The sequence below is a fragment of the Cicer arietinum genome, chromosome 7 (assembly GCF_000331145.2).
Source record: "Cicer arietinum cultivar CDC Frontier isolate Library 1 chromosome 7, Cicar.CDCFrontier_v2.0, whole genome shotgun sequence".
Classification (NCBI taxonomy): Eukaryota; Viridiplantae; Streptophyta; class Magnoliopsida; order Fabales; family Fabaceae; genus Cicer; species Cicer arietinum.
The window spans coordinates 58,202,233-58,217,813 of record NC_021166.2 but is presented as its reverse complement, the minus strand read 5'-3'; the positions used below and the strand labels follow the sequence as shown (position 1 = coordinate 58,217,813).

Below are 15,581 nucleotides of genomic sequence, written 5' to 3'. Positions count from 1 at the left end.
TCTCTCCTATTAACATTTTCCCTTCTTCACTAATTAATAAAACTAACCACACTAACATTTCTCCATAAAAAACACTCAATATAAAACCCTAATACTTATGGTTGAGAATTTAAGTCATAAAAAACCAAATAAATTATATCCTTACATTTAATAAGGTTTGAGTTGCACATTGTTCACCCCTAACTCTTCTTGTGTGTTATTTTCATTTTGAAAATGTGGTTTTCTCAACATCTTCCCTATACACAACAATGCTCTTATGCCCCATATTCTTCAAAATTAGTGGCATAGTATAATATAACAAAGTTGGCATTGGTTCAATGACACCAAAATTATAAGTTCATAATTAAAGGAGCTAATAATTTCAAATGCATAATCATATACTCCTTCCATTAACATCAATTTACATTATAACAAAATCTATATGATAAATAGAATAGTATCATATAAAAAAAAATACTTAGTAGACAATATTGTACCAAATATATTTATGTAGGGGTGTCAATTCAAAAGGAACCAATACAAAAGGGAAAAAAAATTCCCTTTTTCTAGTTATATACCATTAATAACTCAAAATACTTTGTGTTTTTTTCTATAAAAAAATTCACTATGGTATTTAGTTGATGAAAATGAGTGTTGGAATTAATGGCTTCTAAGTCAAGTACACTATGGTTAGTTGGAGGGGACAATATATTGACAGTAGTCTCTAATCTAATCTAATAATCCATAACTAAAGTGAAAAATGTATAAGAATTCTTCTATACTTTGGTAGCATATTAAATATAAAACTTTACTTTTCAATGTACATATGCTGGTGAGTGAGCTGTCATTGTACAAAATTGATGTATATGATCAGAAAAAATACTTTGTCAAATCCAACGGCTGTAAACTCTTGACTCTAACCGCAGCATTCATTTCAACATTAAATGCCTTATTCAGTTATAGTAGTAGTTTCTAGTATTTCTATCAATATAGTTAAATATTCTTAATTTATACTCCTAATTTTTCATATTACTACTAATTAATAGATTATGTTATCCTTAATCTTAACATAGTTATGTTACATTTTTTATTTATAAAGTATATTTATATGATGTACACACAAAACAAGACCAACCAGAAGTAGACACTTATTGGTTTAGGAAGAATCAAAAGTTCTTGAGTGAGTGAGTGCTTTTTCTGGCCTCTGTTAGATTCCATGGCTTCAGTTGGTGCAGTCAAATTCTTGTTATGCTTATTAGTAGTTCTATGGCTCTTCAATTTTCTACCTCCTTGTCAAGGTTCATTCTTGTCATTAACATTTGTATCCAATCATATAAACCTTTCATACATTATTAATATAATTATTATTCAATTTCTTTTTTTTCTTCCTTTCTATCATTTCAACTTGTATTGTTTATAAAAGCTTATAAATTCTTCTCTATTTTTCAGTGTCCTTTTTTGCATCTTTATTTATTTATTTATTTTTGGTTAGATGATGATTGCATCTTAGGCAAGTTTTCATTTTGGTTGGAATTTGTAAATGTAGTACGTGGAACCAATTTATCTCAAAGTAATTTTGATGAAATTTTCAGCTAGATGTTTTCTTCCTTTTTCATATAATATTTCCTTTTCAAGAACATTTATACATGGCTAGATCACATATAGATATATTCACATTGCTAGTTCTTGATCTCAAATTTTCTTTTGGTATGATCTCTCTCACACATTTTTCTCTTCAATTAAATTTGAAAAAAAAATTGGTCCATTAAACAAAAATAGTACTTTTCTTTTTATCTTAACACAGATAATTTAGAACTCTGAACTGAAATTTATTAATCTTTTGATTAAATAAAGATAGTAGTATTATTGCTTTTGAATAATTCATTAATTTTTTGGAAGAAGGGTCTAATCTGTTAAAGTATAGCATTTATAATGAATTGAAATTGTAATAATGTAATTAAATTATATTAAAGAAGGGAGTGAAATTTGAGCTAACAAAATTGATTGCAGGTAAAGAGAATTGGTATGAAAAACACTACTCTTTCATAAAAAAAGCAAGTTCATTTTCATCATCATCAATTTCAACAACAACACTAAACAAAGCTTATGACTACATAATAGTTGGAGGAGGAACTGCAGGGTGTCCTTTAGCTGCAACACTATCACAAAACTTCACAGTTTTGCTTCTTGAAAGAGGAAGTGTTCCTTTCACTAATCCAAATGTTACATTTCTTGAGAATTTTCACATTACCTTGGCAGACACTTCACCTACTTCAGCTTCTCAATACTTTGTTTCAACCGATGGTGTTTTTAATGCAAGAGGTAGAGTTTTGGGTGGTGGTAGTTCTATCAATGCTGGTTTCTATACTAGAGCAAGTTCAAGGTAATTCAATACTTTATACAACTTCATTTTTGCCTTTTTTAATTCTATCCCAAGCTATTTTTATGTCACACTCAATTTACAAAATTATTCTAATTTTACAAAATTTAAAATTATATATTGTAATATCGACAAAATCACATGATTAACGTAATTTTATTAAATTCACTATGATTCTAAGTATTCGGTGTCCTTTTCTTTTAGAATAAGTTATTCATATTTTATTAATTCTCTTTTTTAGAGGAATACATTTCATTTCATTGCATATAGTTGAGGTATGTGACAGGGTGTTGTATTAATTGTTTGTCAGTGTTTTATTCTTCAAAAATGTAATAATAAATTAAAGGAAATATGTCAAATTAATATTAAAAAATTAACAAAACTTATTATACATACAAAAGTTGAAACGAATAAAAAAAATTAATATACATACAAAACTTGCATATATAACAAAAAGTTGTATTTTTTTATGTTAATTATAAGAAATTTTGTTAAAATTTTAAAATGTATTACTTTTTTACCCACGCACATTTGTAACCTAGAAATAAAATAGTATAGAAAAATATAATCTAACTAGCATTTACCTATAAAAAAAATACTATTATAAATAGTAATATTAATAACTAATTAATTACTAGTAACATTTTGCAACGATTTGTTTGCTTACGTCATCATCCCTTCATGAACAATCCTAATTCAAATGCCTAGTTAGTGTATCTCTATTTCTTATTATAGTTAGTATTTGGCCTTCTGCTGTTGGATTATTTATTATCTTCCTATTTATGGGGAAACAAAAATATTTTATTAGATATGATATAATTATCTAATCAATTAAGTTGACATGAAGATAGCTATTTGTAAATGTCAGAAGCATCATCAAGCAAGGAAAAAAGGCCTGAAAATGTTTATAGAAAATTGTCATTTTTTATTTATTTAAATTTTTTATTCTCAAAGAAAATAAACTTTAAAAATTTAGAGTTTGATCCAAAAATTAAAAAAAAATTAATTAAAAATTATTTCAACCATAATTTAAATTTAAATTCTCTCAAACAATTCATTATTAAGAAAAATTCATTAACTATTTAAAATCAATTTATTGATTTTATATAAAATTGTTACTAAGAAAGAAAAAAAGTGTTACAAATCCTTTGATTAGGATTTGATAAGTTTAGGTTAAAGATAGTAATAGATAGTGAGCCCCTTTTATATTGGTGACATTTATTTATATATGTTTGCATCTTTCTTATTCGGAAGTCTTGTGAATTCAATTAAATTAAATGCTGCTTGTGGTCCTTGTAAGTGATTAGGTAGGGTTGTCAGATCTGAAAGCAAAAAAGAAAAAAATACATTAATTGTTATTATGGAGAAACCTCAAACTTTGGTGAAAATAATTAAGGTGTACATTATTAGATGTTATGGCCATATTAGGAAAGAAGAACCATCACGCAGAGGGTCCCATTACTATTTAGAGATGATAATTTGCTGGAGATTTTATAGAGATAATTTTATAGAGATGCTAAATTTGATTTTGATTATTTTGTATGTTTGATAGAATCTCTGTGAGAATGTGGGGATCCGAAAAATGGAAACAATGTTAAAAAACTTTTTGAGATGTTAAAAAACTGTCTTTAATATCCACCATCATATTTAGCATGGATCTTAGGTCTAATTATCACATTGTTATCATGAACCCGATTCTAATACTATGAATTTAGATCTAACCTTAAAAGTTAGTTCAAAAGATCAAAGTGTCTATACACATATGCATCAAATAACCCAAAAATATCAATAACAAGACTTCAATAATAAATATATCGATACTTAATTTAAGTAATTTAGTAAAAACTCTTTTTAATTTATACATTTTCTTAAATAACTTATTTTTTTCCTAGCAAATATCAAACTTTTGTGTCTATGCTATAATTAATTGCAAAGTTTCCCAACAACCAAATAAAATTTAATTAAATCTATTATTACTAATTGATAAAATATTATTTATTGATTCGTCCTTAAGTTTTATTTCAATTGATAAATGTCAATATTAATAGATTAAACGTATTGTTCCACATTTGAATTCGAGACCTCACATTACAGTTGTGTGAGTTAATTACGATATTAGTTTTAGCTTCAAAAATTTTCTCAATATAATTTTTTTACCCGTTTGAGGTGGTTTTTTTTATTCGATTTTAGTTTGTGAGTTTTTAATTTTCAATTGTGAATTTTAATTCTTAATTGGGTTTCAGTCTTTATCACTCTCTTTACCTTATTAAATTATAAATTCACTAAAAATAAAAAATATTGATAGATAAAAATATTAAAAAATGAAGAGAAAAAAATTATATTTATTAATTATTTTAAAATAAATCAAATAGTATAAAATTAGAACTTATTTAATTATAATAATTTTAGTAATAGTGGTAGTTGTGAAACGTTATTATCGTAGTAGTGATTGATCATCGAAAAAGTAGATGCAGCGGTCAAAAGAGACTTGATAGTGATAGTTAGAGGTAGTGGTTGGAGTGTGATTGACACTGACTATAATGGTGTTGACGGCTGGAGGTGGATGGTCGGTAATCAGAAATGGATGATCGATAGTGCTGGTTGTGGCCAGAGATCGGTGGTGATGATGGAGGTAGTTGGTGGTGAGATGTGATGAGAGATGTGGTGTTGGAAGATGGGTGGTTGATGATAGTGACACTAGTAGCCATAGATGATAGGTCAGTGTGATAGTTGTGGTCGTAAATGGTGGCGGTGGTTGTTAGAGGTAGTTGGTCAAATGTCGGTAGTCGGTGGTGGTGACACTGGTTGGATGTGGATAGTTAAGTGGTAGTCAATAGTTATTAGAGTTGTATTTATGTTTATATATGGTGACATATCAATTTTAAAATTAAAATAAAAATTATAAAATCTATATTTTTATTTTAAATTTTAAGAAAAAACAGTTTTAACTTTCAAAACCAAAAACAGTAACCTCACCACATTAGAAAAGCTTAATTGCAGTTTCGGTTCTCCTATTTTAGCTGAATTCCAAAAATAATCTCTCATTTTATTTCTTATTAGTTTTGGTCCAAAACATAATTTTTAGTCTAAAACTTGATAAAGTTTCATTTTTATTTTGCATTTATTTAAGTCGCACAATGCTTCAAGATCTCGTGGTGCAACAATTGTACCTGAAATCTATGAGTATAAATGGTGTGATGTGACTTAAAAAAATGAAACTTCATCGAGTTTTGGACCAAAATTCTATTTGGAGACCAAAACTGAAGAGGAATAAAATGTAGAGACTATTTTTACAATTCAACTAAAATAAATGACCAAAACTGCGATTAAGCCTATTAGAAAGTATAAGCACCCTGGTGCTGACATTAAAGTGCTGACATTAAAGTAGTTGTCACAATATTAGAAATTACAACCTCCCTCCTATTTTGTTTGACTTTTTAACAAAATATAGATTAAAAATTTACACTATTATTAAAACATAACTTCTTTTTCTTATTATTTCTTTAACTTAGTGGTACTAGTTGTTATTGTAGAGTAAAGGATAAATTTTTTAATTAAAATGATCGATAAATTATGTTTTAGTAGAAAATTATAGAACGCATTTTAGAAAATATAAAAAAGTTAACTATATTTTTTAATTTCTACCGACTGATTAAATTGACAAATATTTTTTATCAATCTGAATACGTGGTAAAAAAAAAATATTTTTCTCTATCTTCAATTTATTTTACATTAATGAATTACTCCTTAATTTGTTGAAAATACATTTAATGATTTATTAAAAGTTTATAAAAATAAAATAAAATCTGAAAACCAATCAAATCCAATTGGTCAACACTACTAATAGTAGTGACTCACTTGGTTGAAGCAATAATCTTGTCATCATAATCTAATAAATCATAATCATAATCTAATAACCATGTGATCATATATTAAAACTTATATGAAATATGAAATGCAGGTTTATATACAAGGCAGGGTGGGATGCGAAACTAGTAAATGAATCATACCCTTGGGTTGAGAAGCAAATTGTTCATCGTCCAAAGTTTTCAGCTTTTCAAAGAGCAGTAAGAGACAGCCTTATAGACTCTGGAGTCTCTCCTTATAATGGTTTCACCTATGATCATATCTATGGAACAAAGGTTGGTGGAACCATTTTCGACAGATTCGGTCGCCGCCATTCAGCTGCTGAACTTCTTGCTTCTGGAAACACTGATAAACTTACTGTTTTGGTCCATGCCACTGTCCAAAATATTGTTTTTGATACAACAGGTATTATATAATTGTTAGAATAACAACTCCAGTTCAAAATAAAATAGATGCGAAATAATACAAGGCGGCTGCTGAGCTTTTCTATTAAAATTCAAACTTATGGTTTTCTTTTTTTTGCAACTCAAACTTAGGATTTACAATGCACAATTTGTGTTTAAATACTACAGTTCACTTTACAAGATTACTCTAATTTGTACCGCAAAGACTGACATGTTCACTTATCACTAACTATGAGTCATACCCAATAATACTATATAATATAAGATATTTAAAGTCAAAGAGTTATAATAATATAATTGAAAGTTATGAGAAACGAATTTCCTGCTGTCCGTGATTTCAGCTGTTGATGAAGATTAAATAGTTGAGATTTCGAGTTTTTATTGGTTGAAGTCATGCGGGCCACTCGATATCTATCAATGGCTTAGATAGACTGACTGTGACGACAATAGAAAATTATGATCGCAGAGAATCTGAATCCAAAGTTACGAAAAATTAGGCCCTTGAAAGTAACTTAAGACTGAAATATGCTATGTATTATTGTTGCAGGTAAAACACCAAAAGCTGTAGGGGTGATTTTTAAGGATGAAAATGGGAAACAGCACGAGGCAATGCTGGAAAATGATAGGCATAGTGAAGTGATATTGTCTAGTGGGGCAATTGGGACTCCTCAAATGCTATTGCTAAGTGGAATTGGGCCTAAAGATGAACTCCAAAAATTGAACATCTCAGTGGTCCTTGACAACCCTTTTGTTGGGAAAGGAATGGTAGATAATCCAATGAACACAGTTTTTGTTCCTTCTAATAGGCCTGTTTATCATTCACTCATTGAAACTGTTGGCATCACTAAGAAAGGTGTGTACATTGAGGCTAGCAGTGGGTTTAGTCAGTCTAATAGCAGCATTCACTGTCATCATGGGATCATGTCAGCTGAGGTATGCAATATTTCAATGAATTTACAAAGTATACTATAATCAAGAAACAGAAAAATGAAAACAGAGAAATTTAGTATATAAAAAAATATACAGAAAATTTTGATTTGAAAATTCAAACATAATATGGCTCCTAGAACAATAAGAGGATGATGAAAACATGATCAGGAATTGTGCATAGTAGATTAGCAACTATCAAGAAGTGCTACCATTAGAAGTAAATTTTCATTTTTACATGATATAAATCAGATTGGACAACTTTCCACAATTCCTCCAAAGCAAAGATCAATAGAAGCTATCAAAGATTATGTGAAGAACAAGCGAGATGTACCGGTCGAAGCATTCAAGGGAGGCTTTGTCTTGTCAAAAGTTGCAAGTGCTTGGTCAGTAGGTGAGCTTAAGTTGAACAATACCAATGTGGATGAAAACCCTAATGTTACCTTCAACTACTTCAGTCATCCATATGATCTTCAACGCTGCGTCGAGGGAATCAGATTGGCAATTAAAGTAGTCCAATCAAAACACTTCACAAACTACACATTGTGTAACAAACAAACCACTGAGAAACTTCTCAACCTTACTGTGAAGGCTAATGTCAACTTCATACCTAAGCATGCCAATGACACAGCATCCCTTGAGCAATTCTGCAGAGATACTGTCATCACAATTTGGCATTATCATGGTGGATGCCATGTAGGGAAGGTAGTTAGCCCTGATCTTAAGGTTCTTGATGTTGACAGACTTCGAGTTGTCGATGGCTCAACATTTGATGAGTCACCAGGAACAAATCCTCAAGCCACTGTGATGATGATGGGAAGGTATGTGTACATAAATCATATTCATAACACTGATAAGCATGTGTTATAGTAAAATCTTATTACATAAGTTATGAAGCACCGACTCTGACACAAACATTTGACATGACATGGACACAAACATGTTGACAGTGTTAATGTCAACAACATAAAACACCGAGAAACGCCTTATCTTAGGAGTGTTTGTGCTTCATAAGTTATGATACAAAAATATATATTTTGCATGTGAATAATCTGTTTATGTTTGTGACAGGTACATGGGAGTGAAGATTTTGAGAGATAGGTTGGGGAGACTGGCTGGTATATAAGGAGGAATATGCTGTGTGAAGATCACTTCAAGTCTTAAAAAGACAAACAAAAGTGTGTAGTATGAAGATAAAAGAAACTATTGCACATCATAAACAAAAAACAATTGGATGTAGGATTGGAAATGCATATGTAGTTTATTTGTTGTAATTTCTAGAAATCAGTGATTATTAGCAATCAAGAAAGTCTTAGCCTTAAAAATTACTTTAGTGGCTTATTTTAACTTTTATTTCAAGGGAAAAGGAATAGTCATTTTTACTTGGTAATTTTTATTTTATTTTAAATAGGCATAAAAACCTGAAGACAACTGAACAAAAACAAATTGAAGAGCAAGCAAAACGGTAGCATCCAATTAAAATCTAGCCCTGACATTAGTTATGACCAATAAAGATGTTAAAAAGGATGAACCTTACAATTGAGTGCTTTACTTTTTCTTTATTATAGCATACAAAAATATTGTTGGAATCCACTGAAATTCAAAAATTTGTATTGGATTGGCTAGAATGTGTCTCATATCTGACTATTGTTTAAGGAGCTCAGGAAATACATGACATGATACACCTTAAGTTTCTATAATTCAATTGTAACATTTATAGCTTTTACAATGACACAAGTTTATTCATTTTGCTCCATAAGTTTGTGACCAACAAGATGGCTGTTTTTTGGTGTTGACCATGAAAAAAATTGCCATTTTTTATAACAATAAGAAAGAACAACCAAATCATAGACTTCTGTTTTAGTTCTAGTAATAGACAGAAGTCCACTTTCATCATGATTTGTTTTCAGGAAGTGGTGAAAGCTTAATGAGATCCAGGCCATAGTTTAGTTGAAAATCCATGTTCACTGGTGCTACCTCTAGACAAACCTCTCAATTTTTGCCAGAAGTGTATTTTCTTCTCATTAGTAAGAGGCCCTGAAGTAGATTTCCTTCTGAATGACTCAAATTCTTGGCCTGAAGTACTTAATAGTTCTGAAGCTGATAATCTTACCTTTTCTTCACCAGATTGATAGCCATAAAGTGTTTTTCGATACTCCGAAAAGTCCACTCTCTCATCTGAAACCTCCAAAAAATTTCTTTCCACATTGGTTACAAGACCCTCTTTTTGAAAACTACTTGATCTTACATAGCTTGTTTCCTCAAACTCACTGCATACAAGCTGCAAGGCCTGAACAACTTCTCCCATGAAAGGTCGTTGAGATACTTCGGGTTGCACACACATGGATGCAATGGCTGCAACTTTTACCACGGTATCAATTGATAAGTTTGGCTTTACAACTGGATCTATGATCATCTGCAAACCTTCATTGCTCGTGAGAAGTGGACGAACCCATGTCACGAGATTTTCTTGACCTGGTGGTTGTGACAAATCCACAGGCTTTCTACCTGTCAGGAGCTCAAGGAGTACAACACCGTAACTGTAAACATCACTTTTGACGAGAAGATGGCCGGTCATTGCATATTCAGGAGCTAAGTAGCTGCAAAAACAAGATGCCAATGAGATGAATTCAGTTTTCATCCAGAGGAATTGTTAAGAGCTCCAATAAAATCACTCATATGCTTTTATTTAGAAACTTGTATTTTTGGAAGAGTGAGTTAATAGGTGTTATCGCTTTTAAGACCAAGTGGTCCAAAAATTTAATCCTTACAGTCCTTATTTTCTCAATATAAAAGTTGGATTTCAGTACAATGTAGGGTGGAATTTTGCAATGTACACACACTTCAAGTCCAAAAGTCTCTTGCATGAGAGGGCATATTATAAGCTGTCATTAAACTATTCATGATGAAATATATTTGGAGTCTTTGTAAAGCTTATTCACACTTCAGTGTATAGTTATTAACTCAATGTCAGATAAGCACAGAATATGTAATGTACTGATGCAATAAAATTGACTGCAGTTAGATAAACACCAAAGACACGGAAATAAAAACGAGTATATTGCAAGCATGTTTAAATATTTAATTCATCAAAGCACCATCATGAAATGAAAGTGCTAGCAAGGGATTATTACCCGAATGTTCCCATGACATGTGTCGAGATGTGTTTGTTCCCCTCTTCCAGTGCTGTTCTAGCCAATCCAAAATCTGAAACCTTGGGGGTAAAATCATTTTCTAACAAGATGTTACTGGACTTGAAGTCCCGGTGAATGACATACGGATTGGAATCTTCATGTAGATAAGCTAATCCCCGAGCTGCGCCAAGAGCAATCTTCATCCGGTCATTCCAATCCAATGGATCACTTTCCTTGTCAGCACCTGGTAAAATAGAGATTATTCAGAAATCAGTATCTGATAAGAAACAATGATCATTAACTTTCACAAGTGTTGATGAAATTCTTGAACTGCAATTTTGCTTACTGTGCAAGTGAGATTCCACACTTCCATTAGGGACAAGCTCATAGACTAGGCAACGCGTTTGTTTCTCTATGCATATACCTATCAATTTAACTAAATTTCTATGGTGCAGGCGACTAAGCATCTCAACTTCGGCCAAGAATTCACGGCCACCTCGCCGATCATCTCTTTTAAGAACCTTCACTGCTACATCCCTCCCATCATTTAGAACACCTTTGTAAACAATTCCAAAGCCACCTTCTCCTAATATTCTTGAAGAGTCAAAGTTATTTGTTGCTTTCTCTAAGTCATTCAAGGTAAAAATCTTTGCAGACCCTGTATATGTTATCGTTGGAGAATTGATGGATCGTGATCCAGATCCTGACACGATCCCATGATTTAATGGCCCTGAAACCCCTGCCACATTCAAACTAAACTCTATAAAATAACATACTTTGATTCCATTTTTCATAAAATAGTTCCTACCATATCAACAGTTTTATGATGCTAATAGAGAACAAGATCTTTCGCAAAACTTTTACCGAGTCGGTAATTGGACTTACTTGTCTGTTTTGAAGAGGATGGTGTTAAGCTATGTGAAACTTGTTCATGTTGATGAGTACAAGAACTGTATTTCAACAGACAAAGCCAAGAAAGTCCAAGGAACAGAACAAAAGCAGTAATTGATGACAGCACAATTATAAAAATCATTCTTCCATTGCTCCGCACTTTCTCTTTTTTTGGAACTTCTACTCCTAAAGGTTTCATCATCATTCCATTGTTGTCACGACCTGGATTCGGCCCATCATCGATATCTGAAGGAGTTGAAGGTGGAGATGGTGGAAGACCTGCATGCATTATCAAAAAGTATGAATGTAGAGAAATATATATCTATCTACTAATGAAACTGTTGAGATAGGTCCTCGGAAAACTTCAATATGTGACAAGATGGATGCATATATATATGCTCCACCTTGAGGGGGGTGTTGAGATATTGAAATTAATTATATTAAGATTTAGTATCTTTTAGGATTATGATAAGATATCATTCCTATTTAGTTTCATCTCACATGTATATAGATATTGGCACAATCCTTTTTATTGTTAACTAATGAGAAAGATTCATATTCAAGTGAAACCAAGCATACTGTAAAAACTCGCATATAATGTAAATAGTCCTAATGAACTCGCAGTCAATGTATAACCTGTATAGTGAACATAGAGTACTTCATAAGAACCAAAGAGGGAAGCATCTATTAGAACCTCCTTGTGCCAGAATTTTTTGTATATTAAAAATGCTGTAGTATCATCAAATTTGACTCCCTTAGGTACCAAGTTTATGATAATATTGGTTTTCTCTAGTTGTTGATTAGCTGCATCAGCTCCCACAACGCGAACTTGGGTATGGTTCAGCAAAGCACTTGATGCAATTTCCTCAGCTAGCTTTGAAACCAGAGGAAAACACTTGTATATTGAAATGCTTATGCGGAGTTTAACTTGAAGTGGCCATACACAACCACAAGGTGATCCAGGCGGTGTGTATGTCAAAGGCTCAGAGCAAGTAATGGACAAGCAATCTGCAGGACGATCAATATCAGATAGCTTAATCAAAAGAGTTGTGTTATTTTGACACAAAATAGGACAATAATTTGGATGGTTAACACAGTTCAAATACATGGCAAATTGCGTTCAGTGGGTGGTTAATGTGTATAACAAGGTTTCGCAACTCATTAACCATCCAATGATTATGAATGTCATTAACCACACATTTAAAATACATGGTTAATTACATTCAGTGAATGGTTGATGAGTTGCAACACCTTGTTATATTCATTAATAGTCCTATGAACGTAATTAACTACATATTTGAATTGCATTAACCATCCAAAATGTTGTCAAACTTGTGTGATATCTTATTGAAATGATTGTATAGGTGCAGGATTAAGTATAGAATACCTTTATTAGGAGGTGGAGGGGGAAGAACCAATGTATATGCTGGTGGGGGAGTCTTAATCTTCTTCAATGATGAACCTAGAGGTGAAACGGATGGCGCTGATGATTGATGAACAAAGGATAAAATAAACAGTCAGTACTAATCAAAAGAAAAGGTAGATGAAATGAAAGAGTACAGTTAAAAGCAATGACATTAATAAATAAGAATTTATACCATCTAGATGGCTCGAGCGATATGTTGGTGATGGTGCAGGTGCATGGATAAATTTGATCTTTGGCGAAGAGAAAGGAGGTTGTGCTTTGAAAACTGAAGGACCTATTATTCAAGAGAATTTTATATAATAAAGGAAATTAGTATTCACATTTCAGTGTAAAAATTGTGTAATAACTTTATTTAAGCTCTTTCAATCAGAAAATCATACCTTGATGGCTGTAAGTAGGAGCCTGAATTGGATAAGCCGGCCCTGGAGATGGATCGTGGTTCTTTCTTATGGAATAGTGATGCTTATGATGTAATTTTGGAGAATCCACAGAACCATGTTTCCATTTCTTTTTAGGAGTTCTAGAAGTTGACTTGGAAGGTGGAAATGCAACACTTGTAGCAGCAATGCCCGTCGATGATTTGGCAGGTGGTTGTGCAATACTTGAAGGAACATAAGAAGATGACCTTGATGGTGGCACTGCAATACTTACATGACTTCTGTCGCTTGAATGGCCTAGATTGGTGGCTACAAGTGTCAAGATAAATTTTAGTTTAGCACAATTAATAGCATAAACTTTCATATAGAAGAGGTTATCACTTTCATTTTCATAAAATATTACTGGAGTCAACTGTAAGTGTCAGTGTTGTATCCGGTGTCAATGTCAATGTTAGTGTTTCATAGATGTCAAATGCATACAGTTAACAGTGAAATATACAGCCATTACCCCTAATTATCTTTCTTAGAGTCCTTGTAATTGTGAACCATATGGTGTTAGTCAAAGATCAAACCAATTAACTCTTTGATCTTGACCCAATATGAAAAGTTCACTTCAAATAGTTTTTTTAAAAGTAGTTTGAAATCTTCTAATAAATTATTTATGATTGTCCAATGCTATTGAAATGTTTTATACCAAACAGTACAAAATCAAAAAATGGTATAGATTAACAATTTACACCAACATTAATCTTATAAAAAGAGAGAATCATGATATAAACCCATATCATTATAAATATCCAAATACTTTGAACCAACACATCCAAAAAAAGTGAATTGGGAAAAACATTTCATTTTCATCAAGAATTTAATAAGAATTCAAAGCACATGAATCATACTCATACCTGCATATTCATGAAGCTGTTGAATACCAAGGACAGAATGTAGATTAAATAGCAGAAAAATCATCTGCAGCACCATTTTCCTCTTAAGGAAAGTTAGATCAATTAAGAAGATCTCTCAAATTTCACAATAAACCCAATGACAGAACAAATTGGACAGAATTCAGTGGAAGCAGCAGCATGTGAAGCAAAAATTGAATGCATGTCACAGTAAAGTACTAATAATGTTAGAAAATCTGCAATTAAAACATAAACCTAAGTTTTCTAAGTTTTAAGCCACCAAAGTTTCCTACTTTTTTTTTTTCAGAATGAAAGCTCTAAGCTTTGCATACATGAGAATTATGAAAATAGTGTGTGATCATACAAAAAAAAAAAGGAAAAAAATGTTTGTAAGATGAAACCAAAAAGCACAACCCTATTACACTTTAAGCATCAAAAGATCAAGTAGAGTTGATGGATTGGTGGGGTTGTGCATATGTAATGTGAGTGTGCTATATTGAGAGAGAGAGAGAGAGAGAGTCATAAATAATCATGGTCATAAAGTAAGAGATTTATTGAATTGAATTGATTAATCATTACCTTAATGCTTGACTTTCTTTTCAGTTTATCAAGACAATGATTCACTTTGTAATTTTTGGGATTGAGTATCTTTTTTATTTTTTTAATATAAAGTTGTAGTACTTCGAAGAATTAATTGGAATGGCTTGAAAATATATTAGTAATGTTTTTTGGGATTATTTTAATCACACATGCTCATACAGGATCTTTATTAAACAAAAGAATACTTGAATTTGAATAGTAATTATAAATTTGACGGTGTGACTAGTTCAACCGGTCAATCTAATAATATGTTTGACTAAATTAAACATTATATTAAAGAGTGGTCTACCCAAAGTAAAATTTCTGGATTTTTTTGTCTTTCTATTATCTATATATAGCATTTAAGCAATATCAATTTGTAAAAAAACAAGTGGGTTATAAGTATAACATAACATCATAATTCATATGTATTGTTGGATTGTTGGTCGATGGCCAGTTTTAATTACGGACAAAACAAATGTATGTTAAATTTATTTTTTTACTCTAAGGGTTCACCTAATAAATCCATCTCATATATTCAGTAAAAAAAAACCCATCTCTAAATTCTAGTATAATGCAATAGTTAATGGCTAATATATATATGAGTTAGTGGACCAACATGTTACACAAGGGTAGATCTTTGGTTTTTCAATTATTTTGTCGGATATTCAATCACTAACACATAATAAATACATGTTAGGAGATATCAATTATTTAA

General features: G+C 31.3%; 2 protein-coding genes across 2 annotated transcripts; one reads left to right on the top strand and one right to left on the bottom strand.

Moving 5' to 3' along the window:
- Positions 1 to 1,043: 1,043 nt before the first annotated feature.
- On the top strand, positions 1,044 to 8,947 carry LOC101508505 (protein HOTHEAD-like). The gene is made up of 6 exons (XM_004510320.4): positions 1,044 to 1,277; positions 1,990 to 2,362; positions 6,321 to 6,631; positions 7,178 to 7,563; positions 7,810 to 8,378; positions 8,629 to 8,947. The coding sequence occupies exons 1-6, from the start codon at positions 1,196 to 1,198 to the stop codon at positions 8,681 to 8,683; spliced, it is 1,776 nt and encodes a 591-aa protein (XP_004510377.1). The 5' UTR covers positions 1,044 to 1,195; the 3' UTR covers positions 8,684 to 8,947.
- A 190-nt stretch (positions 8,948 to 9,137) lies between these two features.
- On the bottom strand, positions 9,138 to 14,825 carry LOC101508179 (receptor-like serine/threonine-protein kinase ALE2). Its single transcript, XM_004510319.4, has 9 exons — positions 14,288 to 14,825; positions 13,389 to 13,694; positions 13,181 to 13,282; positions 12,970 to 13,065; positions 12,219 to 12,590; positions 11,577 to 11,861; positions 11,038 to 11,430; positions 10,692 to 10,935; positions 9,138 to 10,157 (listed from the first exon to the last, which is right to left on the bottom strand). The coding sequence occupies exons 1-9, from the start codon at positions 14,361 to 14,363 to the stop codon at positions 9,482 to 9,484; spliced, it is 2,550 nt and encodes an 849-aa protein (XP_004510376.1). The 5' UTR covers positions 14,364 to 14,825; the 3' UTR covers positions 9,138 to 9,481.
- Between the last annotated feature and the right edge of the window lie 756 nt (positions 14,826 to 15,581).

Excerpts from the sequence above, each read along its gene's own strand:
- LOC101508179 (XM_004510319.4), bottom strand. The coding sequence starts at position 14,363 with ATGGTGCTGCAGATGATTTTTCTGCTATTTAATCTACATTCTGTCCTT. Across the intron at positions 13,066-13,180 it reads TCGCTCGAGCCATCTAGATG|CGCCATCCGTTTCACCTCTA; the intron begins GTATAAATTCTT and ends ATCAATCATCAG. Across the intron at positions 11,431-11,576 it reads ATCCTCTTCAAAACAGACAA|GGGTTTCAGGGCCATTAAAT; the intron begins GTAAGTCCAATT and ends TGAATGTGGCAG.
- LOC101508505 (XM_004510320.4), top strand. The coding sequence starts at position 1,196 with ATGGCTTCAGTTGGTGCAGTCAAATTCTTGTTATGCTTATTAGTAGTT. Across the intron at positions 6,632-7,177 it reads TATTGTTTTTGATACAACAG|GTAAAACACCAAAAGCTGTA; the intron begins GTATTATATAAT and ends TTATTGTTGCAG. Across the intron at positions 7,564-7,809 it reads ATGGGATCATGTCAGCTGAG|ATTGGACAACTTTCCACAAT; the intron begins GTATGCAATATT and ends GATATAAATCAG.